Genomic DNA, 27241 nt, shown 5'->3' with positions numbered 1-27241 from the left:
ACCTAAAATTTTAGCTACAAACATTTCTTTTTCTCAAATTTTACAAAACGTTTGTTTCTCTATTGAGAGAGAGATAAAGACACACATACACACACAAGCAGAGAAACAGAGAGATAGACAGCTCCAATGGGGCCTTCATACCTTGATCCACCCCCAGTTTCAACAGACCCAGCTGACAGGCACATATGTATATATCCTGGCCTGGTCTGGGAGGTCTTGAGACACATACTCAGGACATTTTGCATGTGGGTCCAGTTGTGAGACCATCACCTGACCCCTTTCAATTTTTAAATTTTAGATATTTGTTAAAAATATTATTTGTGAAACAGTAGGTATATCTAGAATATTATTTGAACAAATAAATGAGTAAAATTATCTCAATTTTTAACCATTAAATGTCAAAGCCATACTATATCCTATATTCACTCATTAATAGCCAATATTAATTTGTAATAATCTGAACAAATACACTGCCATGGTATTACATAGACTTAGGTACCACATTGTAGGAATACCTCACTCAAGTTGTCTGAAGTTTAGTTTTATTTTAAAATGTTTAGTGTATAATTTTTAGATAGAATTTCTCACTTTCTTTTGTTTGTTATTTAATGCAAATTGGATTTTCAACCTTAAGTATCAGCTGATTTTTTTTTTCCTTTCTTCACAATCACACAGATTTTATAAATCTACCTTCTTATTTATATTAATTCTATTCAGGTGAATTATTTGCTGATGTATCTTAAACCTCAAACCTTTGACAGTGAAGAAGCTGAAAAAGAAAGAATGTTTCCCTGTTTTGTGGAAAAACTTAAAGAAATGAATAGACTGCCTGCAATTTTTTTTATGTGAGTATTTTTTTTCTGTATAAAGCATTATATTTGAAGTCCTATGAATTTGAAGACTTTTGAAAATTATAATTAAGGAAGGATATATAATCTCTGATTTATATTAGTAGCATTTTAAGGAATATTACCTCTACATTAAAGTCATACTTACTGTACCAAATTGGATATAGTATATAGAAAGAAAAAAAAAAAACCTTTCTTACTAATTATACTTCAAAATCTAAAGTCTAATGGTATGGCTAGGGCCAGTTGGTGGTGTGGTGGTGAAGGCAGCTGGATCCCACATGGCTGACTGTGCAGTTCAAATCCCAGACCCAATGGCTTGGAAAATAAATGTGGGCATGCATGCCTAAATATCAGAGGAGAATGGAAGAAAGGGATTGCAGTGTGGCCATCCCCCGCAAGGAGTGATATTTCACTTTCTCTCTTTCTCTCTGTTCTCTGTCTGTCTCTGGCAAGTGCACATGTTCTATAGCAAACAAAAAAAAAATCTAATGATATGACTTGGAAGAGTGAAATTCTCTGGGCCATAAATTATTAGAAAGTTTCATACATTGTTAAAGAAAGATAAAGTAAAAAAATAAAATAAATAACGACAAACTATATAGTGTGCTTGCCAGAAGAGTATGGACATAAACACACACATGTATACACATAAACCACATATTGAACTTTTGTTCTGTTCCTTATTTGAAAAAATTTACTACATCTAAGCTCTTTAATAGAAAGAAAGGATGTTAGAGAAGATTTAAGACAAGCCCTTCAAAGTATTAACAGAAAAGTTAAATGGGGCCTGGCAGCAGCAACATATAATGAAACAATCATATTTTCATCATATTTACAACAATGAATTTTCCCTTACTAAATATCAAGTCACTCTGGTTTTGGTAGAATGAGTTTAAATCCATATCATTTCACTTTGTTTCTTGGTGGCGTGCCAAGGACTCTGAGGATGCAGAAGAAATTTGTAACACAGCTCTCCTTAACGCTTTGACGATCAGTGGGAAATAGGTAGCGGACATGACCCCAAAACAACTGGATGCTACTAAGCCATAAGAGACATTTACTAAACAGTCCAGTGTTCAAGACATGCTGTTTGTGTCCTACGAGATGGAAAGACATATCTGTCACCTCTGAAAACATAGGAATGAAGAACAGTAAATTATTATTATTTTTTTTTTGGGGGGGAGAGGTTTTTGCTATAGGGCGCGTGTGCTCGCCAGACAGATAGAGAGAGACAGAGAGACAGAAAACGAGAAATCACCCCCCAGGGGGGATGGCCACACCGCAATCCCTTCTCCTCCATTCTCCTCTCGGGATCTTGGGCACACACACACACGCGCCCGGCTGAGTTTAAGCCACTGGGTCCGGGACGTGAACCGTGGTCGACTACGTGGGAGTCCAGCAACATAGCCATTATGCTAACTGCTGGTCCCAAAAAATAGTAAATTATTAACTGTAATGCATAGTCCGTCCCTCATACTTAAGATAGCATACATTCTAAATAAATATGTGATGAAGATCCTAAGTGCTTTGGACTTTATCAGGAGGAGATATCACAATGGGCTGGGAGGGTGACAGAAGTTTTCTGAAAACGAGCTGAATGTTAATTGTAGATACTCTAGACAGAGAGGAAAGGGAAAGGACATCAAGCTACATCCAGTGTATTACACCCCATTAAATACCTCCCTAAAATAAACAAACAGAAACATACTGTCAGAAGAAAGAGATAATGACCAAAACTTACATGTAATATATTATGAAAGTGAGAGACAAAGAATAGCTATAAGTGAAGTTTAGGTTAATTATACATGTTTCGCTTGGTTTAATTTGTGCATGTATATAATTTACATATATATATGTACACACGCACACACACACACACACAAAACCATTCATAATAATCCTTATGTGTATATCTAAATTTCAAACTTAAAAAGAAAATTTGTGGCCAAGTTGTAAAGTCCTTCAAATGCCTATGCAGAAACTTGCATCCTTTCTTGAAGTTAATTGGGAATTTTTTAAAAGAGATTTTTACCTTAGGGCATGTGTACATACAGAGAGAAAGAGATAGGGAGAGGGAAAGTGAGAAATCACCCTCTCCCAGGGGAGATGCCCACACTGCAGTCTGGTCTCTGCCATTCTTCTCCCTGGATCTGGGGCACACAGGCATACACACTTTGCATGAATTTCAAGTCACCAGGTTGGGGACTTGAACCACAGTCAGCCATGTGGAAGCGCAACAATGTAACCCACTATGCCATCTGCTGGTTTCATTAACTGGGATTTTATTGAGCAAAGTAAAGATAAAAAGATTAAACTGTGTATGATGAAAAGCTAAGAATTCACAGAAATCCATGCAAAATAAAATTTCTAACTCAAATTGTATATCATAGGTGAAAATGAACTACTAGTATCAATAAAAAAAACAATGTTTTTCACAAATATTCATAAATCTTAACATGATGATGATGATTCTGTTTTCCTTTTTTTTTTAAGAGAGATTTTTGCTATAGGGCACATGTGCTTGCCAGAGAGACAGAAAGACAGAAAGTGAGAAATCACTCCCCAGGGGGATGGTCACGCTGCAATCCCTTCACCTTTATTCGCCTCTTGGGATTCTGGGCATGCACACACACATGCCCAGTGTGAGTTTTAAGCTACCAGGTCCAGGACTCCAACTACAGTCGACTATGTGGGAATCCAGTGACATATCTATTATGCCATCTGCTGGTCCCAATATGGTGACTCTTAAAATGGGGAAAGAAGTACGTTTAATTCAGTAAAGAGCCCTTACATAATCATTTGTAATACCATTAGAAAAATTTAAAAAAATTAACTTGTCTAACAAACTTTAATCTTTTCTTCCACTCACACAGACTGTGATTTGGGAGTTAAAAGGGGCCAGCAGGGGTGTGGTGGGTAAGACCCTAGACTCCCACATGGGCAACCATGGTTCAAGTGCCAGACCCAGTGGCTTCAAGATCATGCCAGGTACATGTGCATGTGTATATGATCCCAAAATCCCAGGAAGGGAATAGAGAAAAAGAGAGTGCAGTGTGGTCATCTCCCCAGGGGAGCGACAGAGAGAAAGAGATAGGGAGAGGGAAAGTGAGAAATCACCCTCTCCCAGGGGAGATGCCCACACTGCAGTCTGGTCTCTGCCATTCTTCTCCCTGGATCTGGGGCACACAGGCATACACACTTTGCATGAATTTCAAGTCACCAGGTTGGGGACTTGAACCACAGTCAGCCATGTGGAAGCGCAACAATGTAACCCACTATGCCATCTGCTGGTTTCATTAACTGGGATTTTATTGAGCAAAGTAAAGATAAAAAGATTAAACTGTGTATGATGAAAAGCTAAGAATTCACAGAAATCCATGCAAAATAAAATTTCTAACTCAAATTGTATATCATAGGTGAAAATGAACTACTAGTATCAATAAAAAAAACAATGTTTTTCACAAATATTCATAAATCTTAACATGATGATGATGATTCTGTTTTCCTTTTTTTTTTAAGAGAGATTTTTGCTATAGGGCACATGTGCTTGCCAGAGAGACAGAAAGACAGAAAGTGAGAAATCACTCCCCAGGGGGATGGTCACGCTGCAATCCCTTCACCTTTATTCTCCTCTTGGGATTCTGGGCATGCACACACACATGCCCAGTGTGAGTTTTAAGCTACCAGGTCCAGGACTCCAACTACAGTCGACTATGTGGGAATCCAGTGACATATCTATTATGCCATCTGCTGGTCCCAATATGGTGACTCTTAAAATGGGGAAAGAAGTACGTTTAATTCAGTAAAGAGCCCTTACATAATCATTTGTAATACCATTAGAAAAATTTAAAAAAATTAACTTGTCTAACAAACTTTAATCTTTTCTTCCACTCACACAGACTGTGATTTGGGAGTTAAAAGGGGCCAGCAGGGGTGTGGTGGGTAAGACCCTAGACTCCCACATGGGCAACCATGGTTCAAGTGCCAGACCCAGTGGCTTCAAGATCATGCCAGGTACATGTGCATGTGTATATGATCCCAAAATCCCAGGAAGGGAATAGAGAAAAAGAGAGTGCAGTGTGGTCATCTCCCCAGGGGAGCGATTTCTCACTTTTTCTCTTTTTGTCTCTGCCTTTATCCGGTGATCACATGCTCCCTATGGCTAAAACCTAAAATAAAGGGAAAAAAGAAGTCCAAAATGAATGGAAGGTAGAGAATAATATTACCAAACAAATATTCTTGTTCCCCAAAATTCTCTTTAGTAGTGAAGACAGGTCTAGAGTGATACAAGCATGCAATTTTCAAATATTCCTACGTATTTTTAATTTAGATACAATATTCACTCAGTGGAATATTCAGCTTCACAACTTCATACTAATTTGGTAAATAAACAAAATACTCAGAATTATTCAAATCCTGAAAGAGAGAACAAGTTGATCAAGAAACTATGGAAAGCAATGAAGACCCAGAAAAAAATTCATATGGCGTAAGTATTTCCCCTTCAATGATGAAATTAAATGTTAAAAAAAATACAAATGTTTATATTTTCTTTTTTGTTTGTTTTTTGTTTTTTTAAAAAACAAAGTGCCACCATGTGGCAATCCTCCTGCCTCAGCCTTCCAGCTGGGACAGGTACACGTTACCAACCCTGACCTTTAAGGATGGAAAGGGAATTGAACCCTGTTCTCTCAGGTAGTTCCAACCTACAGAGTATAGTGTCTTAGCAGCATGCCACCATGCTGGGTTAATATTTTTATGATTCAAATTTTGATGTGACCTCTTTCCATTTTACATTCATCAAGTCCATTTAATTACAACTTACTTTAGGGTCACATGCGAAAGAGAATTTTGGAGTATTTTAATAACTATACAATGTTTCATAATAATTTTCATTTTATTAACATATTTCTTCCCTTTTTCTTAGGATTTCAGATTTTAAGATTGCTTTTTAGCAATGATAAGTTTGCAAATTGGATGAAAGTAGTGTATGAATGTTTATATCCATTATATAAAAAGGCATTTAAATATCAAACATCAGTTAGAGCAAATTGTCAAACATACTTGGCTTTTAATTATTACTCAAGCATGATTTTAGTGTTTTTATAGTCTTAATGTAAAGTATATAAACATAAATTTTTTTAGTTATTTGTTTTATTATAATTTATAAATTAACTCAGGAAACAAAATTTAGTATTGGAAATAGTTATAAAATTCTCACTTTTATTCAGTATTCTTTCTTACTATTTCTCCTTATCCCTTTTGAGAGAAAAACTAACCACAATGCAATAACTTATTATTTTTTAATTGTTTCGGGTGTATTTCTGAGACAAGAGTGGTCATAGAGGTTAGATTTTGGTCTCAAAAGTGGGAACGTGCATACATCTGTGCTCTTTTATAGGATGGCTGATAGAGTGGAGAAGAAGGAGCAAGTCAGGATGTCAGGGCTGAGAGTTTTGGCCTATATGGATTGGGGGGCTGTTTCTGGGGGTGAAAACCATGTGATGTTACTCCAGCAGGTGCTAGACTCAGTATTGCTCAAGAATGGGGGTCAGCTTCGTCCAGAGGGCTCCTGCAGTGAAGATGCATTTGTGTGCTCAAGCTGCAGGGTACATCAGGCCCAGCACCTGTGTGGCACAGAGGCCTACAGCTCCTGGAGGACTCTTGCAGAGGGCTAAGGCCGCTGCTCTGGAGCTTTTGCATGAACTGGGCCCAAGGCAAGTGAGGGACTGTAGGGACCAAGACTGAAAGGCCCCCACAGGAGGCACAGGCTGTGTGTTCAAGCCGCCACATGAGCTGGGCTCCATGTAAGCCAGGAAATATGGGGGCTGAGGTTAGAGAACCCCCCTACAGAAGGCAGAGACCACAAACGTGAACTATGATATGAGTTAAGCCCATGGCAAGCTGTAGACTGGGGCCACTAAGGTTAAAGTGTCCAATTGTGGGGAAGGTATTGCACACTAAAGATGCTGCATGAGGTGGGCCCAGGAAAGCCAGAGGCTATTAAAGCAGAGACTGGAGGGCCCCTCCAGGGGAAGGGGCCATGTCCCGAAGCTACAGTGTGAGCTGGGCTCAGTAGAGGAGCTTCCAAGTTTATCTGCCTGTTCCTTGAAGCAGTCCTTCCCATTATGCTAGTTGTGCTCCAGAGATTATGATGATTCGTAAAATTGTGTGCTGGGATTATAGCCCTATGGTTCAGTGTAATGGGGGCAGTTCCTGCAGCTGCCTACATTAGCAAGGTAAGAGTGCAGTGGATTCTTGGGGATTTGAAATTTGTGAGGTGTTGGGTTTTGGTGCCAGTTTTCCTCTAGCAGTTGCTTGTTTCCCAAAGTGCACTACTTTGCAGAATTTGGGTTCTAGGAGTTGGGGTCAACCAGGAGAGCTCCTTCTATGGAGATAGACAGCTCTGTTAATCTCAGAAACTTCCACTTTCTGGGTCTGAGGCCATGCAGTATCCTGGACTGCCAGGTAGCTAGAAGTGCCATCTACTGGGATATCAAAGACTCTTAGGGATTTTTTGCTCACTTTTTCCCAACAAAGAGAAGTTTCTGCTGGTTCCAGCCTATTGATTTCAGCTGGCTGTGATCTAGGTTCCCTTTTGATGCTTTAATTTTTCAGGTTTCAGAAAACTTCAGGGGGCCAGCAGATGGTGTTGTGATTATGTCACTAGACTCCTACATGGCTGACTACTCTGAATCCCAGACTCAGTAGCTTGAAAATCATGCCAGGCCTGTGTGTATGTGTGAGCCCAAGATCCCAGGAGGAGAATGGAGAAGGGATGGTGGTGTGGTCATCCCCCCAGGGAGATGACTTTCCACTTTCCCTCTCACTGTCTCTGTTTCTGTCTCTGTCTCTCTTTCTAGCAAGGACAAATGCCCTAAGGCAAAAACCTTCAGATCTTTCCTTGATGGTTTCAAATGTTCTTGTTAAGAAATTCAGTAAAAATGTGTCTGAGCAATTACTGTCTTCTGCTTTTACTGTGAAGGAGAAGAGATTTGGTGATCCCATTCTATCGTAATCCAATCCTCCATTATTTTCCCCCTTTTTTATGCTTTTATTGTTTTTGCCATGGGATATGTGAGCTTGTTGGAAAGAGACAGAGAGAGAGAGAGAGAGAGAGAGAGAGAGAGAGAATGAGAAATCACCTCCCAGGGGAGCTGACCACACTGCAATCTCCCTTCCCTTTTCTGCTCTTGGAATTTTGGGCATGCACACATATGTGCCCAATGTGATGTGTGATTTGAAATCCTCTGGGTCCAGAGCTTGAACCATAACTAGCCAGGTTTGAGTCCAGTGCCTTAACTACTACACCACCTGAATCATTTAAATTTTTTTTTAATTTTAACTTTGTTTCTTTTAATTTGACCAGAAAGGGACCCAGAAAGGGACAGAGAAGCAAGCGCCACCAGGTCCAGGATTCAAACCACGGTTGGCCATGTGGGAGTTCAGTGGCCTTAACCACCACGTCACCTGCAGGCCTCATCCCCCCATCATTTTTTTCTGGAGAGGTTTTTTTCACTATAGGGCGTGTGTGCTCGCCAGACAGACAGAGAGAGACGTAGAGACAGAAAGCGAGAAATCACCCCTCCAGGGGGGATGGTCACGCCGCAATCCCTTCTCCTCTATTCTCCTCTCGAGATCTTGGGCACGCACGCACATGTGTTTTAAGCCACAGGATCTGGGACGTGAACCGTGGTCGACTATGCGGGAGTCCAGCGACATAGCCATTACACTAACTGCTAGTTCCAACCCCCATCATTTTTAAGGTATATATTTGACAGGTGTAATATTCTTGGTTTGCAGGTATTTTTTCTTTCAGTGCTTTAAACATATTAGCCCACTTTTTCTAGCCTGCAAGGTTTCTGCCAAGAAATCTGATGATAATCTTACGAATGGTAGATGGTGGGCTCTGTATATGATGTTACCTTTTCTCACTTTTTTCAAATTCTTGTTTTTGTTTTTTGTCTATTTAATTGTATGTGTCTCAGTATAGACCTTTAGATTCCATCTGTTTGGGTCCATGAGCTTCTCAAATTTAGATATCCATTTTATTTCTTCTAGGAATATTTCAGCCAATATTTCTTTAAATAAATGTTTGGTCCCTTTGTCTTTCTCTTGCATTTTAAATTTCCCATAATGTTTATATTGGTTCACTGGATAGGCATTCTTTATACTTTTCATTCCTTTTTCCTTTTGTTTCTCAGACTAGATCATTTCAAATCCTGTATTTGAATTTGCTGATTATTCCATTTAATTGAAAATTTTTGGAACTCTCTATTAATTTTTTCAGTTCTATCCCTGTTTTCCTTAGGCCCAGAATTTGTTTGGTATGTTTTCTATGGTTTCCGTCTCTTTGTTGACGTTCTCATGTTGTTTATATATTGATTTTCTAATTTGTTCAGTTGTCTGTGTTATCTCTTAGCTCACTGAACTTGTTTAAACAAGTTTAAGATGATTTTAAAACTTTTCAGGCTCTTTGTAGGTTCTATTTATTTAAGGTCTGCTACTAGAACTTTATTTTGTTCCCTTAGTGATTAGGTTACCCTGTTCCTTGTTAATACTCATAGCCTCATGTTGGTGTGCATTTGAAGAAGCAGTTGCCTCTTCTAGTTTTACATGCTGGCTTTGGCAGAAACATTTCTTCATCAGTTGGTGAAGAATGGGCAACCCGGTAGGGTTGGCACATGGGCTGACTTGTAGGATCTGAGTATGGGCCTGAAGCTCGAGTCCACAGATGACCAGACTTGATGCTGGGTTGATATTCAGGTGGGCCTCATAATGTTGTTATTTTAACTTTTTTGGTATTTTTGTTTGTCTTTGTTTTTAAATTTATGCCATAGGTTGTGCATGCTTTCTGGGGAGAAACAGAGAGAGACACAGAAACAGGGAAAGTTAGAAATCACTCCCCAGGGGGAGTGATAGTATCACAATCCCTTCTCTTGCTAGGATTTTGGGCATGCAGAGACATGTGCCCAAGGTGATTTTCCAAGCCGCTGGGTCTGGAGCTCAAACCACCAAGTTGACCATGTGGATGCAGTGCCATAACCACCACATCGTCTGCTGGTCTGTTAAGTACAGTTAATGCATACATTTAAAATATACTTAAGTGAGAAAACGATAAGCATAAATTGAAGTAATTAATGTCCCATGAATTTCCTCTAAGGGGGCAACGTTTGGTCTATGCTTAATTTGCCTAGTATTTATGGACATAACTTCAAATTTAAAAAATAAAGGAGCATGTTATAACTAACATATTTATTGATTTTTATTATATTTTATATTCAGTGATTCAAAATCAGATTCAACTGATAGAATTCAAAGAATGACTTCATTGGAGGCTGAAATAGAGCAAAACATTGAAAAATATTATAAGGTTCCTGCAGACTGTACTTATGCTGGTCATCAAACTGTGGATTATAAGGTAAGAGAAAAGAAAAGGGGCTACATTTTTTTTTGGAGAGATTTTTCGCTAAAGGGTGCATGCGCTCGCCAGACGGACAGAGAGAGACATAGAGATAGAAAGCGAGAAATCATCCCCCAGGGGGAATGGTCACGCCGCAATCCCTTCTCCTCCATTCTCCTCTCGGGATCTTGAGTACGCATGCACACGCGCCCGGCGTGAGTTTTAAGCCACCGGGTCTGGGACATGAACCATGGTCAACTACGTGGGAGTCCAGGACATAGTCATTACGCTAACTGCTGGTTCCCAAGGGGATACATTTGACTGTATATATTAGTTGTTAAGGTTTTTCCTACAAAGTACTATAGATTAGGTAGTTTAAGAAACAGTTTTTAATACTTTTGGAGCCTGGAAGACTGAGATAATACATCTTCAGAGTTTGTTCTTTCTGAGCGCTCTGAGGGAAGTATATGTTCTGGGTCTCTTTCTTTTAGCCTTGTAAATAAATGTCTTCTCTCTCTATTTCACACCATCTTCCCTTGTATATATCTGTCTAAATCTCCACCCCTGCCAACTTTAGAGGTTTTTGCCATAGGGCTAGTGTGCTTACTGGAGAATGAGAGACAGACAGTGAGAGGGAGAGCAGGAAATCACTTCCAAGGAGGGCTGACCACGCCACAATTCCTTCTCTTCCTTTCTCCTCCCAGGATCTTGGGCATGCATGGCACATGTACCTGGCATGAGTTTCAACTCACTGGGTCTGGGACTCAAAGAGCGGTCAGCTGTGTGGGAGTCCAGTTTTGTAATTGCTGTGCCATCTGCTGGTCTTAATCTCCCCTTCTTTTTAGGACAACAGTCATATTGGAATAGAACCCACCCTAATGATTTTAGTTTAACTTAATTAACTCTGTAAAAGATCCTATCACTGAATATAGTCATATTTTGAAGTACTGGGGGCTAGTATTTCAAAGTATGATTTTTGGGGAGACATAAGTAAGTCCATAACAATATGTGTATATGTCCATACTGTGCTATACAGTTTACAAAACTCATAATATGCTTAATTTAAACTAATTTAGAAATAATAGATAATAAGTTAAAGTTGGAAGTTAGAGAAATTAATATAATCTGGGTTTTTTAAAAATTATTTAATTTAATAAAATTAATTTATTTATTTTAATTTGACCAGAGTGGGGAAAGAGAGAGGGAGAGGGGGAAAGAGAGAGAGAGAGAGAGGAAGCCACCAGGTCTGGGACTCAAACTGCAGTCAGACATGTGGGAGTCAAGGGCCCTTAACTACCATGCCACCTGCCAGTCCCCCAAAATTAAGATCTGTTTAAGCTTATGGAGCTATTAAAAGCAGTTTAGAGACTTATGCCCAGGTAAATTTCTAACATCTAAAACGTTTTGTCTTGTAAAATTACCTTTACTTATTGAAGTTCATTATAACTATTCCTTCATATGAACATACACATAGATTTAAATGTAAAAACTAATTTCTGGGCTACAGGCTTAAGTAGCATATTGTTACAAGAATCAAAATTGGTTTTTGTCTTCCTTCTGAAAACTCTTCCTCTCATTTTCTGAAACTGATGGTATAGCCCCATTCATCATGTTCCTCATTCTAAAAACTGGAAGCAGTTGACTTTTTATTGTCTTACAGTTCTCCCTTACTCCATATATCATTTTATTGTCTTAACCCATACCCCATATATTATTCAAAAGCTTAAGCATGGAATACTAATGTGCTTCTAAACAATCGGAGCTCATAAAATGCTGTGGACATAGTCATTAATGTAGTCAGGAACCCATGGTTATTACTTGTACATATATATTTTTAATTTCCTTAAGGTATAGTAGTTGTGGGGGGAAAAGGGAAGCACACTGACAAAGAGAAAAAAAGGAAGAAAAGGGAAAAGAGTATTAGAAAATAGGCAGAGAAATAAAAATAATGGTGACTGACAGAGAGAGGCAGAAAACTGTTCAAAAACAGATGTAAGGTGTTTCAGAGAAAGAGAAAAAGCTATAGAGAGAGAGAAGAGAGAGAGATGAGAGGGAAAACTGGAAGTGATGGGCACAAAGGTACAAACACAGACAGCAAGGCACAAAGAAAGAGGGAGAGAGAACGGCACTGGTAAGATATAATTTAGAATGATAATGAAAACCAAAAAAAAAAGAAAAAAGAGAAAGAAAGAAAGAAAAGAAGAGAGGGGAAAATACAATATAATAAATTAGTTTCAGATAAACAGCCCAAACAGAGCAAGATGGTTCTGGTAGATAATCGGACTAAGCTGAGAACTGTCAGGCATAGGAATGGGTTTTGGTACTAGCATCAAGGCACACTAGCCCTGATGTAATGATCCACCTCTTAGAATTCTAACGTTTTCTTTTCAGTTTTTCACCATCATCTCAAGCTGAGGTGGAGCCTGGAGTTCAGTCCATTATAATTGTTACCTGTGATTAAATATACTCTGGAAATGAGGCTGAGCTCCCTTATGTGGTGGATATAGGGGAGAAAGTGGGGTGCATTTTCCCAATGAGGAAAAAGGATGAAGAAAGCATCATCACATCTGAAGTTGGATTGCACTCTACTGATTCAGATATCAAGCATGAATGCCAGGGTGTGAAACTATTCTACCTGGATATTATGTATCAGGCATTTTATCTGTCAAATAGGCCTCATATTCTGATCTAAAACACAATTACTCCTTTTAGAAGCATATCTAACTCAGGTTGGCAAGTGGCGTGGTGGTTAAGCAGCTGGACTCTCACATGGCTGACAACAGTTCGAGTCCTGGGCCTAGCAGCTTGCTTTCTCACTTTTGCTCTCTGTCTGCCTCTCTTTGGTGAATGCATGTGCACTAACAAAATAATAATAATAATTAATACAATTAAACAATAATGTTTTTAAAAATTAAAAATAAAAAGAAGTGTGTCTAACTCTGCGTTGATTTCTAAACAGTCTTTTAACACATAAAGTCATTGTTAAGCTGAAGAGTAAATTCTTTGGTATTGAAAATTCTTTGTTTGAGTATTTCAGACTTTAAGGAAGATCTTATCCAGACTGTGTGAAACAAGACAAGGCTACAAACTGTTCAAACTATTACACCGGGGCATTGGATATCATCACGGGGCAATGGAATATAAAAAAAGACAAGTCGTAGAGATGCTTTTCAGATTGGGGCATGTTCAGGTTGGTGAACTTTGAAGATAACTTTCCTAAAATCAGTGCCTTTATTTCTCCCTTTGGACTGAGTAGCAAGACGTGTACCTTGACAGTTTATAGAGAAGACACTCCATCCCCTCACCACCATAATGCCTCCATTTAGAGGCATACTCTTAGCATATTTTACCATTCTTTCATATACATTTTTACATAATTAATATAATAATTTGGGGGGTCATATCTTTTTTCCTAACAGTACATAATTAAGTACCTTATTAATTAGCATTATATAATAAACATTTTATGAGTGTATCATAATATACACATATAATTCCCTTGAACATTCTGCTAATGTTAAATTTTTTTGTTTATGAACATATTAATATTTCTGATTATTGATAGGGTTAACTTTATTTTTAAAGAATTATTTTTATTTAACTTTAGTTTGTTACTTATTTTAATTTGACCAGGAAGGGACAGAGAGAGAGACAAAGAGGGAGAGAAAGAGAGAGAGAGAATGAGAGAGGGAAAGTGAGAAAGCAAGCTGACAGGTCCAGGATTTGAACTGTGGTCACCCATGTAGGAGTCCAGCACTGGCCCCCAATAGGGTTAACTTATAATGCAAAGTGAAATAACTGTTTCAAAGAGGAAAAGTAATATCAAGGCTCTAGAACTATATCGCTGAATTTTTTTAATTGCCAGAGGGCACATGTGCTCTCCAGAGAAAGAGAGAGGGGAAGAAAGTACTCCTCAAGGGAGAATCTTTATGCCCCAATCCATTTTCCTTCATTTCCCCATCCTGTTAAGATTTGGGGGACATGCAAAAGCACCTGTTATGTTTTTCAAGTTGCTAGGGCTGGGATTCAATGCACAGGTGGCCCCATGGGAAACAACTTCCTTATCCACTAGGCTAAAGGACAAGTCCTTGACAGTTTTTATTTAACATTTTTTCAAATTTCATTCATTTATCTCCTCGGTGAGTGAGACACAGAGATACACAAAGAGAGACAGCACCCTCAACAGGGTCCCAATGCCAAAATCAACTCCTAACTCTTAGCTAGCCCTAGATCGTGGGCAAGTTTGCAGTCCTCATACCTCAAGGAAATCTCCAGACTTGAACTGGAAACCTTTCCATGTGGTATTGCCTCATACAGTCATGTTTCATAGCCGCACCATCTCTGGCACCTATCTTAACAGTTTTAAGGCTCACTGATCAGGTATTTCAAAGACTAACTCTTCTTGAGATTTCTCTGATCTTTTTCTCTTGATTCATGTGAGATCTTGTGTTTCTGGCATGAAGACCCCAGATGTAAAGTGTCATTTTCATGGTATTGTGTCAAGGATATGTACTATTGCCTTCACCTGGCTGAGGTAGTTTTGTTGTTTCTCCACTTTAAAATTGTTCTTTTAGTCCCAGTTTCCATATACATTTTTTTCTTTTCATGATGCAGTGTGTGTGTGTGCACACAATATGTGAAAAGAGAGGAACTATCTCTGCAGAATCTGATCATGCAGCAGTCCCCTTCCTCCAGACCTCCAGCCATCAGATCTTGGGCACTAGTGCACATGGCCCACTACCAAAAATCTAAAAAAAAAAAAAAAAAAAAAAAATCCCACTCTGAAGGGAAAGTTTTCTGTTTCTCTTTGTAGTTCTGTTTATTTTATTTTATATGTTTTAATATTTATTAGATTGTGTAAGTTTATATCATTAAGGATAAAGCACCTTAAAAGCAGCCTGAGGAAACAGAGATTATTACAACAGTTAGAGTAACATCTTACTTCCTGAAAGCAAAATTGAGAGCCATAAATAAGGGAAATTTTACTTTAACAAATTAATTAAAATTACTGAACTTAGGGGCCAACAGATGGTGGAGCAGTTATGTTGCTGGACTTCCACATGGTCAACTGCTGTTAGAGTCCTGAACCCGGTGGCTTAAAACTCATACCAGGCATGTGTGCATGCATGCCCAAGATCCCAGGAAGAGAATGGAGGAGAAGGGATTGCAGTGTAGCCATTCTCCCTGGAGGATGATTTATCTTTCCCTCTCTCTCTTTGGTGAGTGCACCCACCCTAAGGCAAAAACTTCTAAAAGTAAATAAGTAAATGAATGATTACTGAACTTAGATTTTCATACAAAACAAAATTGTTCTTTCAGAATGAAGACAAAGTGAATAACTTTAGACAAATATAAACTAAGGTTATTTGTCATTTACTTTGTCACTAAAAGAAAATTCTAAAAATTTGTGAAAAAATTAATTTCAGAAACATTGAAAATTAGTTTAAAAAGATGAAAGGACATTTATTGAAAATGGTAAATACCAGTAAATTAAAAATTGTTTTATCGGAACAAAAATTGAAAATAGCATCTTGAATTTAAAAATAAAGATAAACTATATTGTAATAACATCTATTTTAGAAGTGGAGAATGGGGGCCTGCAGGTGGTGTGGTGATTAAAGATGCTGGATTCCCACATGGCCATCTGTGGTTCAAGTCCTGGACCTGGTGGCTTGCTTTCTCACTTTCTCTTTCTTTCTCTCTCTCTTGATCTATCCCTCTGTGGTCAAATTAAAAATAAATAATGTTAAATAAAATTTTTTTAAAAAAAGAAATGGATAACGTTTCAGGTAATGTCCAAGGGAAGGATAAAATTACTGATCAGCTTTAGATTTTTATAAAATAAGTAAGAATGTGCAAATTTGGTAGGACCCACTAAAGAACAGAATTCAAGTGCATTAATCCTAGATGACAGAGGAAAAATAAGTTATAAGAAATACCTAAATCAATCAAGAATACTAAAGAAAGGAGACAATACAGATTTAAAACTCTAACAAATAGCACAGTATAAGATGGTAGTTAGATCACCACATAAAACAATTATGTTAAACATGCTGGATGTGTATGAACCAATGACTCATTGAGGGGAAAGTTTTCAGAATTTGATTAATAAAGCATCTAACTATGTGTTGGTTTTGTGGGACACATTTAAAAACATAAGAAGAAAAGAACTAAAAGCAAAAGAATAAAATGAAATAATAACTAAAAGGAAATGAGTGTAGTTATGAACAGTTAAAAATGGTAATATATTGTATATAAAGATAAATTTGAGCATATTTTAAAGAACTAAATATGAAGTCATCAAAGTCTGCAAGTAAATAAGAGTCTAGCAAGACAACTACAAAAGCTTCCTGTTTGAAAATTAAGATTTAATGAGTTAAAGAACCCAAAGTGGAAATTTAAAAACTACATTGTACCAATAGATACATAAAAAACGATGTAGGCATTATCTATTAGTGATGCAGCTAAACCAGATTTAGAGAACAACAGGTAGTCACAATTGTGTCTATTTTTTTTTTTAAAAAGGACTAAGAGAAGCAAGATGGAGTATGAGCAACTTGAAGTAGCTTTAGAATAAGGTAGGGATAAGGCAGTTTCCAGTTGGTGCAAGTTTTCCATAAGAAATGTAAGCCAAAATAGTATTTTGAAATCAAGGTTTAAAAAAAAAATCCTAGGGAATGTATTTTTATCTTCCTTTTCCCTTATCTTGCACATCTAAATGATCAAAATTTATCAAGTATTATCACCTCAAAAAAATTACACACACACACACACTCTTGCACATATTCTTTCTACTGAGGATAATATTTCTCACTTAATAGCACCATCATTGTATCTTATCTAGAATCAAATACAACACTCCTATCAGATTACTTAGCTTCCATTCATCACTTTCTAAAATGAGTTCTTTCATTCAACAGCCAAATGAATCTTATACATGTTAATTAAATTGTGTTATTTCTCTTTCTCTTAATATCTAACTTCCTTAGGCCAGGTTTTTAAGGCTTAATATGACATGCTTGCTTTCTCTGATTGTATCACATACTGTTTACTATCCTTAAAAGTATTTTAATGTAGGGCCAGATGGTATCATGGTGGTTATGGTGGCTGGATCCCCTGTGACTGACATTGGTTCAAGTCTCAGACCTGGTGGCTTGGGAGACATGCTGGGCTTCTGTGCATGTGTGCCTAAACTCCTGAACAGAAAGGATGGGGGAAAAGGGATTGTGTCATGACCAGTCCCCAAGCGGGGGGTGCTTTCTCATTCTCATTCTCTCTCTCTCTTTCTCTTTCTACACAGTGAGCACATGTGCCCTCTGACAACAGAAACAGTCAAGAAAACATTTAAATATGAAGTTAAACTCATTCTATAATCCATTGTTTTTATTTATGCCACCCAAAATTGCTTACTGAATGACTTTGATTTCACATCATTTTGTAATCTGATAATGCTAGATAATTACAATATTAAAGAAAAGCATTAAAGTAAATGAAAATCTCTGTGAGATTTAGTTATTTATTCCAAAACAAAATATAAAGTTTTTATTTTGAGTGTTATTGGCTAACCATTAGACTTTTACTCAAAAAAATTTTGTAAGTGGACTTAATCTTTAATATTTATTGCTTATGCATACATTTGTGTGTTCTATATTAAGTTTCTTTTTATAATTTTTTTTTTTTACCTCTTATCCATAGGTGGTAGCAGCAACCTCAACCCTTGCTTTGGGAATTAATATGCCATGTAAAACTGTTGTTTTTACTGCAGATTCTGTTTTTTTGGATGCTTTGAACTTTCGACAGGTATTTATATTGTATGTTTTGTTGTTGCTGTTGTTACTTTTGTATACACAGGGATCTGGAATATACAATATCCATCTAATATGACAAGATAAACCGTTTTATTCTCAAACATCTGGTGACTAGAAAAATATTTGAAAATGGGTTCTTGACACAGTAGTATAGGTGGTAGGGAGACATTGCAATATTGGAGCCAGGACCGACTCTGTGGTACAGCAGTAATATGCTGCTTAAGAAACGCTGGATCTCATGTGCCAAGGGGATTTTGTCTCCCCAGTCTGATCTACCCGATTCATTCTGAGTGCACATGCAAGTGCCCAAGATCTGATGAGGGAAGACTAGAGGAAGGTTGATCAGACCCTATAGAGTGAACTTCTCTCTCCTTCTCTCTAACTTTCACATGTACATGTCCATGCTTTATCATGAACAGAGGGGAACAAACCCCACCAGTATCATAGAGAAAGGCCAAGGAATTGGGTCCTGGATTGAGCTAATCACACTGGGCACACCCACAGGCATACCCATGGTCCTGGCTGACTGGACGGCCTTGGTAAGGGAGGCAGATCCAGGTGTGGTTAGATGCTATCAAGTGTGTCTATCTCTCATTGTCAATGGAATAAATACATAAGTACTTTAAAGAAATAGAAAGTGGTTTCTATACCTATGCTCTCTTCTGAATATGATTATATTTGAAGACTTTTTAAGCAATCTGTGACCAGCTAAATTGGAGGGGTTTCTTGGGGATATTCCCAATTTGGTAAATAGTATTGAATTTAAACAAAAATAACATGAGGGAGAGGTAACCACATCTTGAGTAACCAATTGATGCCAAGTGTCTATTGAGTAGCTACAGTGTTTTTAGTTCAGACCAGCTTCTGGAAACACATTGGCAAATAAGACTGAAATTGTCACTGCTTTAAATTTCACACTCTGTAAACACAGAAGTTGAGACACCATTTACTAAAAAAGTAAATGCATTTTAAAGGTGTATTTGTAAAATTAAATAAGCTTTAAACTTTGCTAAAATTAATATATTGAGAAAGGAAGAACTTCTTCAGGGTGTATTTTTGAATATTTAAGGTACTACTTGATATAGACTGTTTACAGTGCCAAGTTTAGAATTATTTAAAAGCTTTGTGATTATTACTCTAGATGTCTGGTCGTGCAGGAAGACGAGGAGAAGATAATATAGGAAATGTATTCTTCTATAATATTCCATTACCCAAGATTCAAAGGCTTTTGAAGTCAAATATGCCTGAACTGAAGGGTCAGTTTCCTTTGAAGGTGTCCTTGATCCTCAGACTTATGATATTAGTTGCCAAAGCAGATGACAAAGAGGATGGCAAAGCAAAGGTACACTGTTTGTATTATTTACATTAATCTAATAAACACAATCATTTCAGCTTAATTTCATAATGTTCTATCAGTTACATAAGTTAAAGAAGTCAAAATAACAATGCATTATAGACAAATTCATAGCAACATTTGATTCTCTTTCATAATATTCAACACAAGAACATTCTTTTTTAGATTTTGATTTAATTTTTTAATTGCCAGAGGTTATGTACACTCACCAGACAGAAAACAAGGGAAAAGAAGAAAACGCCCCTTCAATGAGGCATGGTCATACTGTAATCCCTTCTCCATCCTGTTGGAATTTGAGGCATGCAAACACATATGCCCAGTGTAACATGAGAATATTCGTTTAATGTCTATGTTTTCAAACATATGGAAAATGAAACCTGTTATTCTCTGTTTTAACTTCCTCTGGGCTCTGAGTATATTAGAAAAATTATATTTTTTTCTATAATTATATCTGTCCTAAAATATTTTTAAAAATTGAACTTCAAAGGATAATTAATAACTGAAAAATGTACAAAATACTGAAATGCTCCTAATTCTTGATTCTCTGTTTTTAAACCCTATGTTTACTTCTTCCACTAGTCATACATAGTTATAAATATTCATCTACCTGTCTATATTTTTCTTACCATTATTTTACACATACATAATATGTAACATTGAATACCTATAGTAATGATAATAAGTACTAAAATAAGGCAATATACAATGTCTAATTTTTTTCAAAAGATTTATTTTTTAAGAATTATTTTATTTTATTTCATTGTTATTATTTTATTTTATTAAATTTTTTTGAAGGTGACCAGAGAGAGACAGAGAAAGAAAAGGAAAGCGAGAAAGCAAGCTGCTAGGTCCAGGACTCAAATCATGGTCAGCCATGTGGGAGTCCAGCTGCCTTAACCACCACACCACCTGCCAGCCCCTACAATGTCTAATTTAAAATATAAAGTAATCTCATACTTTGTGTACATGTGTGTGTATATATGTGTGTGTGTGTGTGGATACATATGTAAGTTTATATTACCAAGTTCTATAATAGAAATGCTTACTTATCCTTTTGGGTATTATACTTAGATGGCAAACTACAAAATTCTTTTAATATCTAACTTGATATTTTAATATATGTATGTATAGGCATTATCCGTGCTCCAACATTCACTGATGTCCTTCAAGCAACCAAAGATGAAGTCCATTTTAAAATTTTACTTTATATATTCTTTGCAATTCTTGGTCACAGAGGTAACAATTAAATTTATTTTTATTAAATTAAGGTATTATACATTTATTTAATTCTACTGTACTGAATTATTTATTGGTGACACTTGCTATTTCTGTGATGTAAGAACCTGACCTTAACATATAACATTGATTTATAGGGATACCTGAATCAAGAATGTATTCCCATTGGCTATTCTGGACTTGTGTCCCATTTACATTATCATGAACCTGCAAATTTTATTTTCGTGAGCTTGCTGGTGAAAGGTTTATTTCACAAATTATGTATTCCAACCAACAAAAATGGTGAGTTAATAGTCTTTTCCCAATCTTCTTTCCATTAAAGTGCACATACATGCACACACACAGACACACAAACACATACTCATACATGTACATTTATATACTCTCAAATAACCCCTAGAACTGTACTCACTTTGGATGGCATGAGATCTTTTAAATTCCTTTTCTCATAACACATTTTGAAGAGTTTTCTTATCAATTTCCTATTATTAAATATATTTATAAAATATAAATATCTGCACAGTATACATGTAGAGAATCATAATGTAAATATTTGTATTGATGATCATTAAAATATACTTTATTTGTTTTAAAGTTTATTTTACGAAGAAAGAAGGAGACACTCTTAACAGGGTCTCACGTACACAGTGGCTGAGTTAACTTAATTTTTTAATTGAAACACTTAGAATTATCAAAGATAATAAATATTAAACTTCTTAGAAGTGATAGGAAACTATCAGCATTATAATCTCATTTTCCATAATGATATTTTTAAGATGATAATTTTTCTCTTTTTTATAACATAATTAAGAAAGAAATCAAATGATATCTAAACTCAAATGCAGATAGATGGGAAATAGGATATGAGATAATTAATATCCCATTATTATATTTTATTTTGGGAAAATTGTCAACATTTTAAAAATAATACAAATAATTACAATAATGTCATAGGATAGACTTTAAAACTACTAATAAATTAATCCATAAAACCTGAGTTTCATGTGAATCTTTATTATTCACAAACAAATTATAGGAAATAATCACACTGAATTTTACTTATTATATAAACATTGCGTGCAATGTATCATGAGTGTAAAGGAAGAAAAAACTGGAAACAAAGTGCCCATAATGGCATAAACTATAAACAAATCAATTTTTGTTTGCAAATCCATTTTTTTGGCTTGAATCTGAAATCTTTATTCTTCATCCTCCTCTGCAGTTTTCCAATAGTGTAGATCAGTTGTAGCCTGTTTAGTTCCTAAAGTATTATAAGGATTTGAGCACTTGAAAATATGGGGTATAAATATTGTAGAGACAATATTAGGAGCTAACATTTCAGTGTGAGCAGGAGTGAATCCTTTTCTGGACTATAATGTGTGTCAGATAGAAAAGAAGTATCAGTTCACTTATGGTCTTGAATGGCAGAGGAAGAACTTAACAAGGAGCATAGACCTTCACTCCTTGGCAGATTTTGAACAGACGTGGAAAGACTGGGTAGAATGGAGACAGAGGAACAAAGACAGGTTGGAAGCCAGTGAGGGATCCCAGGGCAACTCCAAAATGAAAGGCTGAATGGCTGATCATTTCTTTTTCCAAGTTCCTAAAGCCTGGAGTAGATCCAAGGATACAAACCATTCTGTCTCAGTAAGGAGTCAATTCATCTGTAGTAATGTAATTTATTTGAAAATCACCAAACATCTGAAAATTGGCTTTTGCAAAGTGTCTTGCCTTGAAATGATATGTTAAATATTGAAAAGTGGCTGGTATATTTATAAAATGATGTGTTTTGTTCTCTAAAAGTTTAGAAAGTAAAATGTTTACTTTAAACAGGTCAGAAGAAATTTTCTAAAGCTGTGATGGAGACTTTAGTAGTGGTATTAGCAAATCTTTTTGGAAGAAGATATCTTTCGCCCTCTGAAGAGTTAAAGAAGAGAAGTTCTTATTCAACGGTAAGAAAAAGAAAAACATAACCTTGAAATGTCACGTGAAATCTTTCCATTATAACAAGATACAATCGTATTTTCCTAATAGTAAAAATTATACCGTCATTCACTAGGATTACTTCTTCAGGCATATGTCAATTCTTTTTTTTTTTTTCTTTCTTTCTTTTTTTGGAGAGGTTTTTGCTATAAGGCGTGTGTGCTCGCCAGAAAGACAGAGAGAGACAGAAAGAAAGAAAGCAAGAAATCATCTCCCGGGGGGATAGCCATGCCGCAATTCCCCCTCCTCCATTCTCTTTTCAGGATCCTGGGCATGCACACACACTCCCGGCATGCGTTTAAGCCACCAGGTTCAAGACTTGAACCGTGGTCGACTCCATGGGTGTCCAGCGACATAGCCATTACTCTAACTGCTGGCCCCAGGTGTATGTCAATTATTGATAGGAAAAGATTCAGATGAAGAAAAGGTCTTGTTTAAATGAGAAAAGCTAGCAACACAGAATATTTTTATCATGTTGAAGATGATTTCAAATGATGTTATATTTAATGGTGAAATAATGGCCATAGTAACATTAATTTTTTTTTTGAGAGATTTTCACTGTAGGGCGCATGCGCTCGCCAGACAGACAGAGAGAGACATAGAGACAGAAAGCGAGAAATCACCCCCCAGGGGGGATGGTCATGCCGCAATCCCTTCTCCTCCATTCTCCTCTCGGGATCTTGGGCACGCACGCACACGCGCCCGGCGTGTTTTAAGCCACCGGGTCCGGGACACGAACCGCGGTTGACTATGTGGGAGTCCAGCGACATAGCCATTACGCTAACTGCTGGTTCCCGTAACATTAATTTTTGAAACAAGAAGACATGAATGTTCAATTTAACAACTATTTGAAATATTGTTGTGGGAGTTCTAATCATTGCCAAATGGCAAGAAATGAAAATGCAGTATAACTGTTGGAAAGAGACTCATAGTGAACATGGAGTTACCACAGTGTAGCTTAAAGTCAAATTCCTGGAGTCCTGCCCAGCACTGTCACTTAGCAGGGAGGTGGCCTTAAGCAAATTTCCTGACAGAGGCCTGTTTATTTATAAATCAGGAATTATAGTAACACTGACTCTGAAAAACTGTTATGATGATTAAATAAATTAATACAAGCAAAGAGCTTGGAATACTCCTTGATATACATAGGACACACTCAATACATGTTAGCATTTTGTTTGTTTGTTTTTTTGCTATAGAGTGTGTAAACTCACAGGAAAGAGCTGAGGAGTGGGGGCAGGAGGAATAAGGAGAAAGCACACTCCAGAGAGGATGGCCATGCCGCAATACCTTCTCCTATATACTCCTTTCAGGGTTTAGGGCACATCAATATACACGTGCCTGACATTTTCCAAGTTATTGGGTCCAGTACTAAAACTGTGCAGTTGGCGAAATGGGATCCAGTTGTCTTAGCCACTATATCAATGACTGGCTCCTTATTTTTATAGCTGTTATTTATAGATGAAATTATTGGCTATAGAAAAAGTCAAGAGAAACAACAATAAAATTTACAGGTATTAATTACAACTTGGTAAATCCTTTTTTTAAAAAAAATATGTATTTAATTTTATTTATCATTATTATTTACTTTAAGATATTCTTTAATATGATTTTTTACTTCTTGGAATTTTATATTAATTATAGAATCAAAAATAAAAATAAAATGATGCTGTGCCAAAGATAAATACAGCTGGACATTAATTAAAACCATGAAAACATTTTATTCAGTAAAGAGAGTCAATGAGGGAAAGATCTGAGCTCAAATGTGTGCAGAAGTGATCTGAACATTTTGAACAAAGAATAGGGTGGAAGGCAGGGTGTGGGACTCAGTAGAGTTAAGGAAGTGAAAAAGGACAAAGGGTTGGGTAGTGCAAATTTGAAGAGGCCAACTCTGTATGCTACCTTTAAATTATGGATTTAGGACTCTCTTTTCCTATGGAGACAGAAATAGAGGGCTTACTTTTTCTCTTTTTCTGTTTAATTGAAACAGCTAGAGAGACAGCACCTGCCAAAAGTCCCCATGGCATGATCCATTCCCAGTCCCAGCCAGCCTGCATCATGAGCATGCATACACCCAACATGCTCAGGGATGCTCCAAGACACAAATCTAGGATGTTTCCCGTGTGGGCCTGTGCCACTCACTGTACCACTGCCTGGCTACACATTAAGTAACTTTTTTTCATTATTTAAATTTATTTATTTACATTCATTCACTATACATCATTACAACATACAAAATGAGATTTCTTTTCCAGAGTACACTGTATATTGGCTCAATAAAACACTTCAACATATGTGTTATCATCAACAAATAATTTTCCATTTCTTGTTTCCTGTATGTTTTGCTTTATTTTTTCCCATTCTTGAATCTCTCTCCCCCTCTGCTGTGTCTCCCCCTCCTCCCACACTGTCTCTAGTATCCATGGTTGCTTGCTATGCCTCCCCCCCATTTTATTGATTCGCTAATGAAAGTAATTAATCTAAATATTTCCAATAGCAAGCACAGCTGATATATGCATATCCATGAACACAAGTCAGACTTTAGCCATAGACCTCAGTGAGTAGAATGAACATACTATAAAGTAGCACCTAGCTGGGGCTATGGAGCTTACTGCAGTCATCAAATATGCATTTTTGTTTAATTTCAAGAAAAACAGTTTTTGCAGTTTTTTTTCTCCTGAAACTTTTTTTAAATTAATTTACATTCATCCCCTCAGCATCATCACAGCATACAAAATGTGGTTTCCCACCCAGAATACACTGCATAGTGACTTAATCATGAATGTTATCATCAATAATTTTCCATTTTTAGTTTTATTTATATATATATATATATTGGATCATTAGGAAAGTCATGACACATTTTTGCATACAAAAACATAGAAAAGTATATCATGACTTTCCCAACGATCTAATATATAACAATGTGCAAGACCCTATATCAAACATCATGAGAGATGCCAGAAGATCAGAACACAGTAAGCCTGCTTTCCCTTTGCAGTGTGCTGTGCTACAGGGTCAATCCTAACTAACTTTTAATATTATAAAATTCATAATTCTTTTCATATATAGTATCAGTACTTTTGCCATCTTAAGTTAAAGACCTTTTATAATAAAATAAATGGTTTGGATTATTACATTTCAAAAGAATGGCTCTCAGGTTTTTGCGGGAGACAAGTCTGGGTTGTAAGATACACATATTTACAGTTGCGAGCCCTTTTTAGAAAATGCTCTAGGGGCTAGCAGATGGCATAACTGTTATGTTGCTGGACTCCCACTTGGTTGAGTGAGGTTCGATTCCCAGATACAGCAACTTAAAAATCATGCCGGGCACATGTGCATGCATGCTCAAAATCCCGAGAAGAGAATGGAGGAGACAGAATTGCAGCATAGCTATCCCCCCTCAGGGGTGATTTCTTGCTTTCTGTCTCTTTGTCTCTCTCTGTTTCTCTGGCAAGTGCAAGTGCTCTATAGCAAACAAACAAACAAAACCTCTCTAAGAAAGAGTAAGAAAAAAAATCCTCTAAAAAGGGGAAGCAGGTGTATGTTGGCTAGAACAAATACTACATTTTTTTTCCCTTGTACACTGAGCTTTCTCAGGCTGGTACTTTAAGTGAGGGATCAAGGCCTGAGGTCATTCTGGGGATGTGGCTTCATGCTACTAGAAGTCATGCTAGAGTCTAGTCAAGTCTCTTAGTGTAGGGATATAGATGAAGCCGTCATGGGCCAAGAGTTCCACAATTCTCTGTAGAAAATTTATCATAAACTTTGTTTCCTAAGACCTTTGACATGAGGTATCACCAATGAGATAGTTTAAACAGCTGAGCTATATTGTCTCACATTTGTGAAGTTTAGAAGTCTGGGCAGGGTTTGTTATTTCTAAGGGCTCTGAGGAAAATATGTTCCATGCTTCTCTCCTAGCTTCTGGTGCTTTGCCGGAAATTTTTGGCATTTCTTAGCTTGTAGATATATCATCCTGACCTCTTCTTTCATGTTCACATGTTGTTCTCTCTTGTGTATATGTCTCTCTCTCTTGACTTCCTTTGTTTTTGAGAGGTTTTTGCTATAGGGCACATGTGCTCACCAGAAAGACAAAGAGACAGACAGCAAGAAATCACCCCCCAGGAGGGATGGCCATGCTGCAATCCGTTCTCCTCCATTCTCCTCTTGGGATCCTGGGCACGCACGCACATGTACCCAGCATGAATTTAAGCCACCGGGTCTGGGACTCGAACTGCAGTCGACTACATGGTAGTCTAGTGACATAGCTATTATGCCAAATGCAGGTTCTGACTTCCCTTTCTTATAGGATAACCAGTCATAATGGATTAGGGGCATAATTCAACCCAGAATTTATCATAAAATTTATAGTGGAAGATTAAATATCAGCTGAATATTCAATAATTGAATGGTTAGATTAATTTTAGCATGTCTGTATGTTACAATATTATGCAACCACCACAACTTGTCTTTATTAATAATATTGTATGACAAGGAGAAATATTCCAGATATATTGAATATAAACATTACACAGTAAAATTGAATACTATAGCATAATTATGTATATAAAGGACTGAAAGGAAATACTAAGTACCAAAATTTGTATTG

The 27241-nt window shown here is 36.9% G+C and overlaps 1 protein-coding gene across 3 annotated transcripts in view; it reads left to right on the top strand.

Moving 5' to 3' along the window:
- Positions 1 to 27241, top strand: part of LOC102498463 (putative ATP-dependent RNA helicase DDX60) — an 83784-nt gene that overhangs the window by 45582 nt on the left and 10961 nt on the right. For all 3 annotated transcript variants that reach the window (XM_027766787.1, XM_027766786.1, XM_027766788.1), the window contains 9 exons: positions 718 to 845; positions 5182 to 5337; positions 10134 to 10269; positions 13289 to 13441; positions 17947 to 18051; positions 19201 to 19401; positions 20545 to 20649; positions 20787 to 20931; positions 22483 to 22601. In XM_027766787.1, coding sequence (XP_027622588.1) covers positions 718 to 845; positions 5182 to 5337; positions 10134 to 10269; positions 13289 to 13441; positions 17947 to 18051; positions 19201 to 19401; positions 20545 to 20649; positions 20787 to 20931; positions 22483 to 22601 — 1248 coding nt within the window. The remainder of the gene's footprint in view (positions 1 to 717; positions 846 to 5181; positions 5338 to 10133; positions 10270 to 13288; positions 13442 to 17946; positions 18052 to 19200; positions 19402 to 20544; positions 20650 to 20786; positions 20932 to 22482; positions 22602 to 27241) is intronic.

The sequence above is a fragment of the Tupaia chinensis genome, unplaced genomic scaffold (assembly GCF_000334495.1).
Source record: "Tupaia chinensis unplaced genomic scaffold, TupChi_1.0 Scaffold143687_1, whole genome shotgun sequence".
NCBI classification, from domain to species: domain Eukaryota; kingdom Metazoa; phylum Chordata; class Mammalia; order Scandentia; family Tupaiidae; genus Tupaia; species Tupaia belangeri.
The sequence above is the reverse complement of the archived record's forward strand: the minus strand, read 5'-3'. Positions and strand labels throughout refer to the sequence as shown.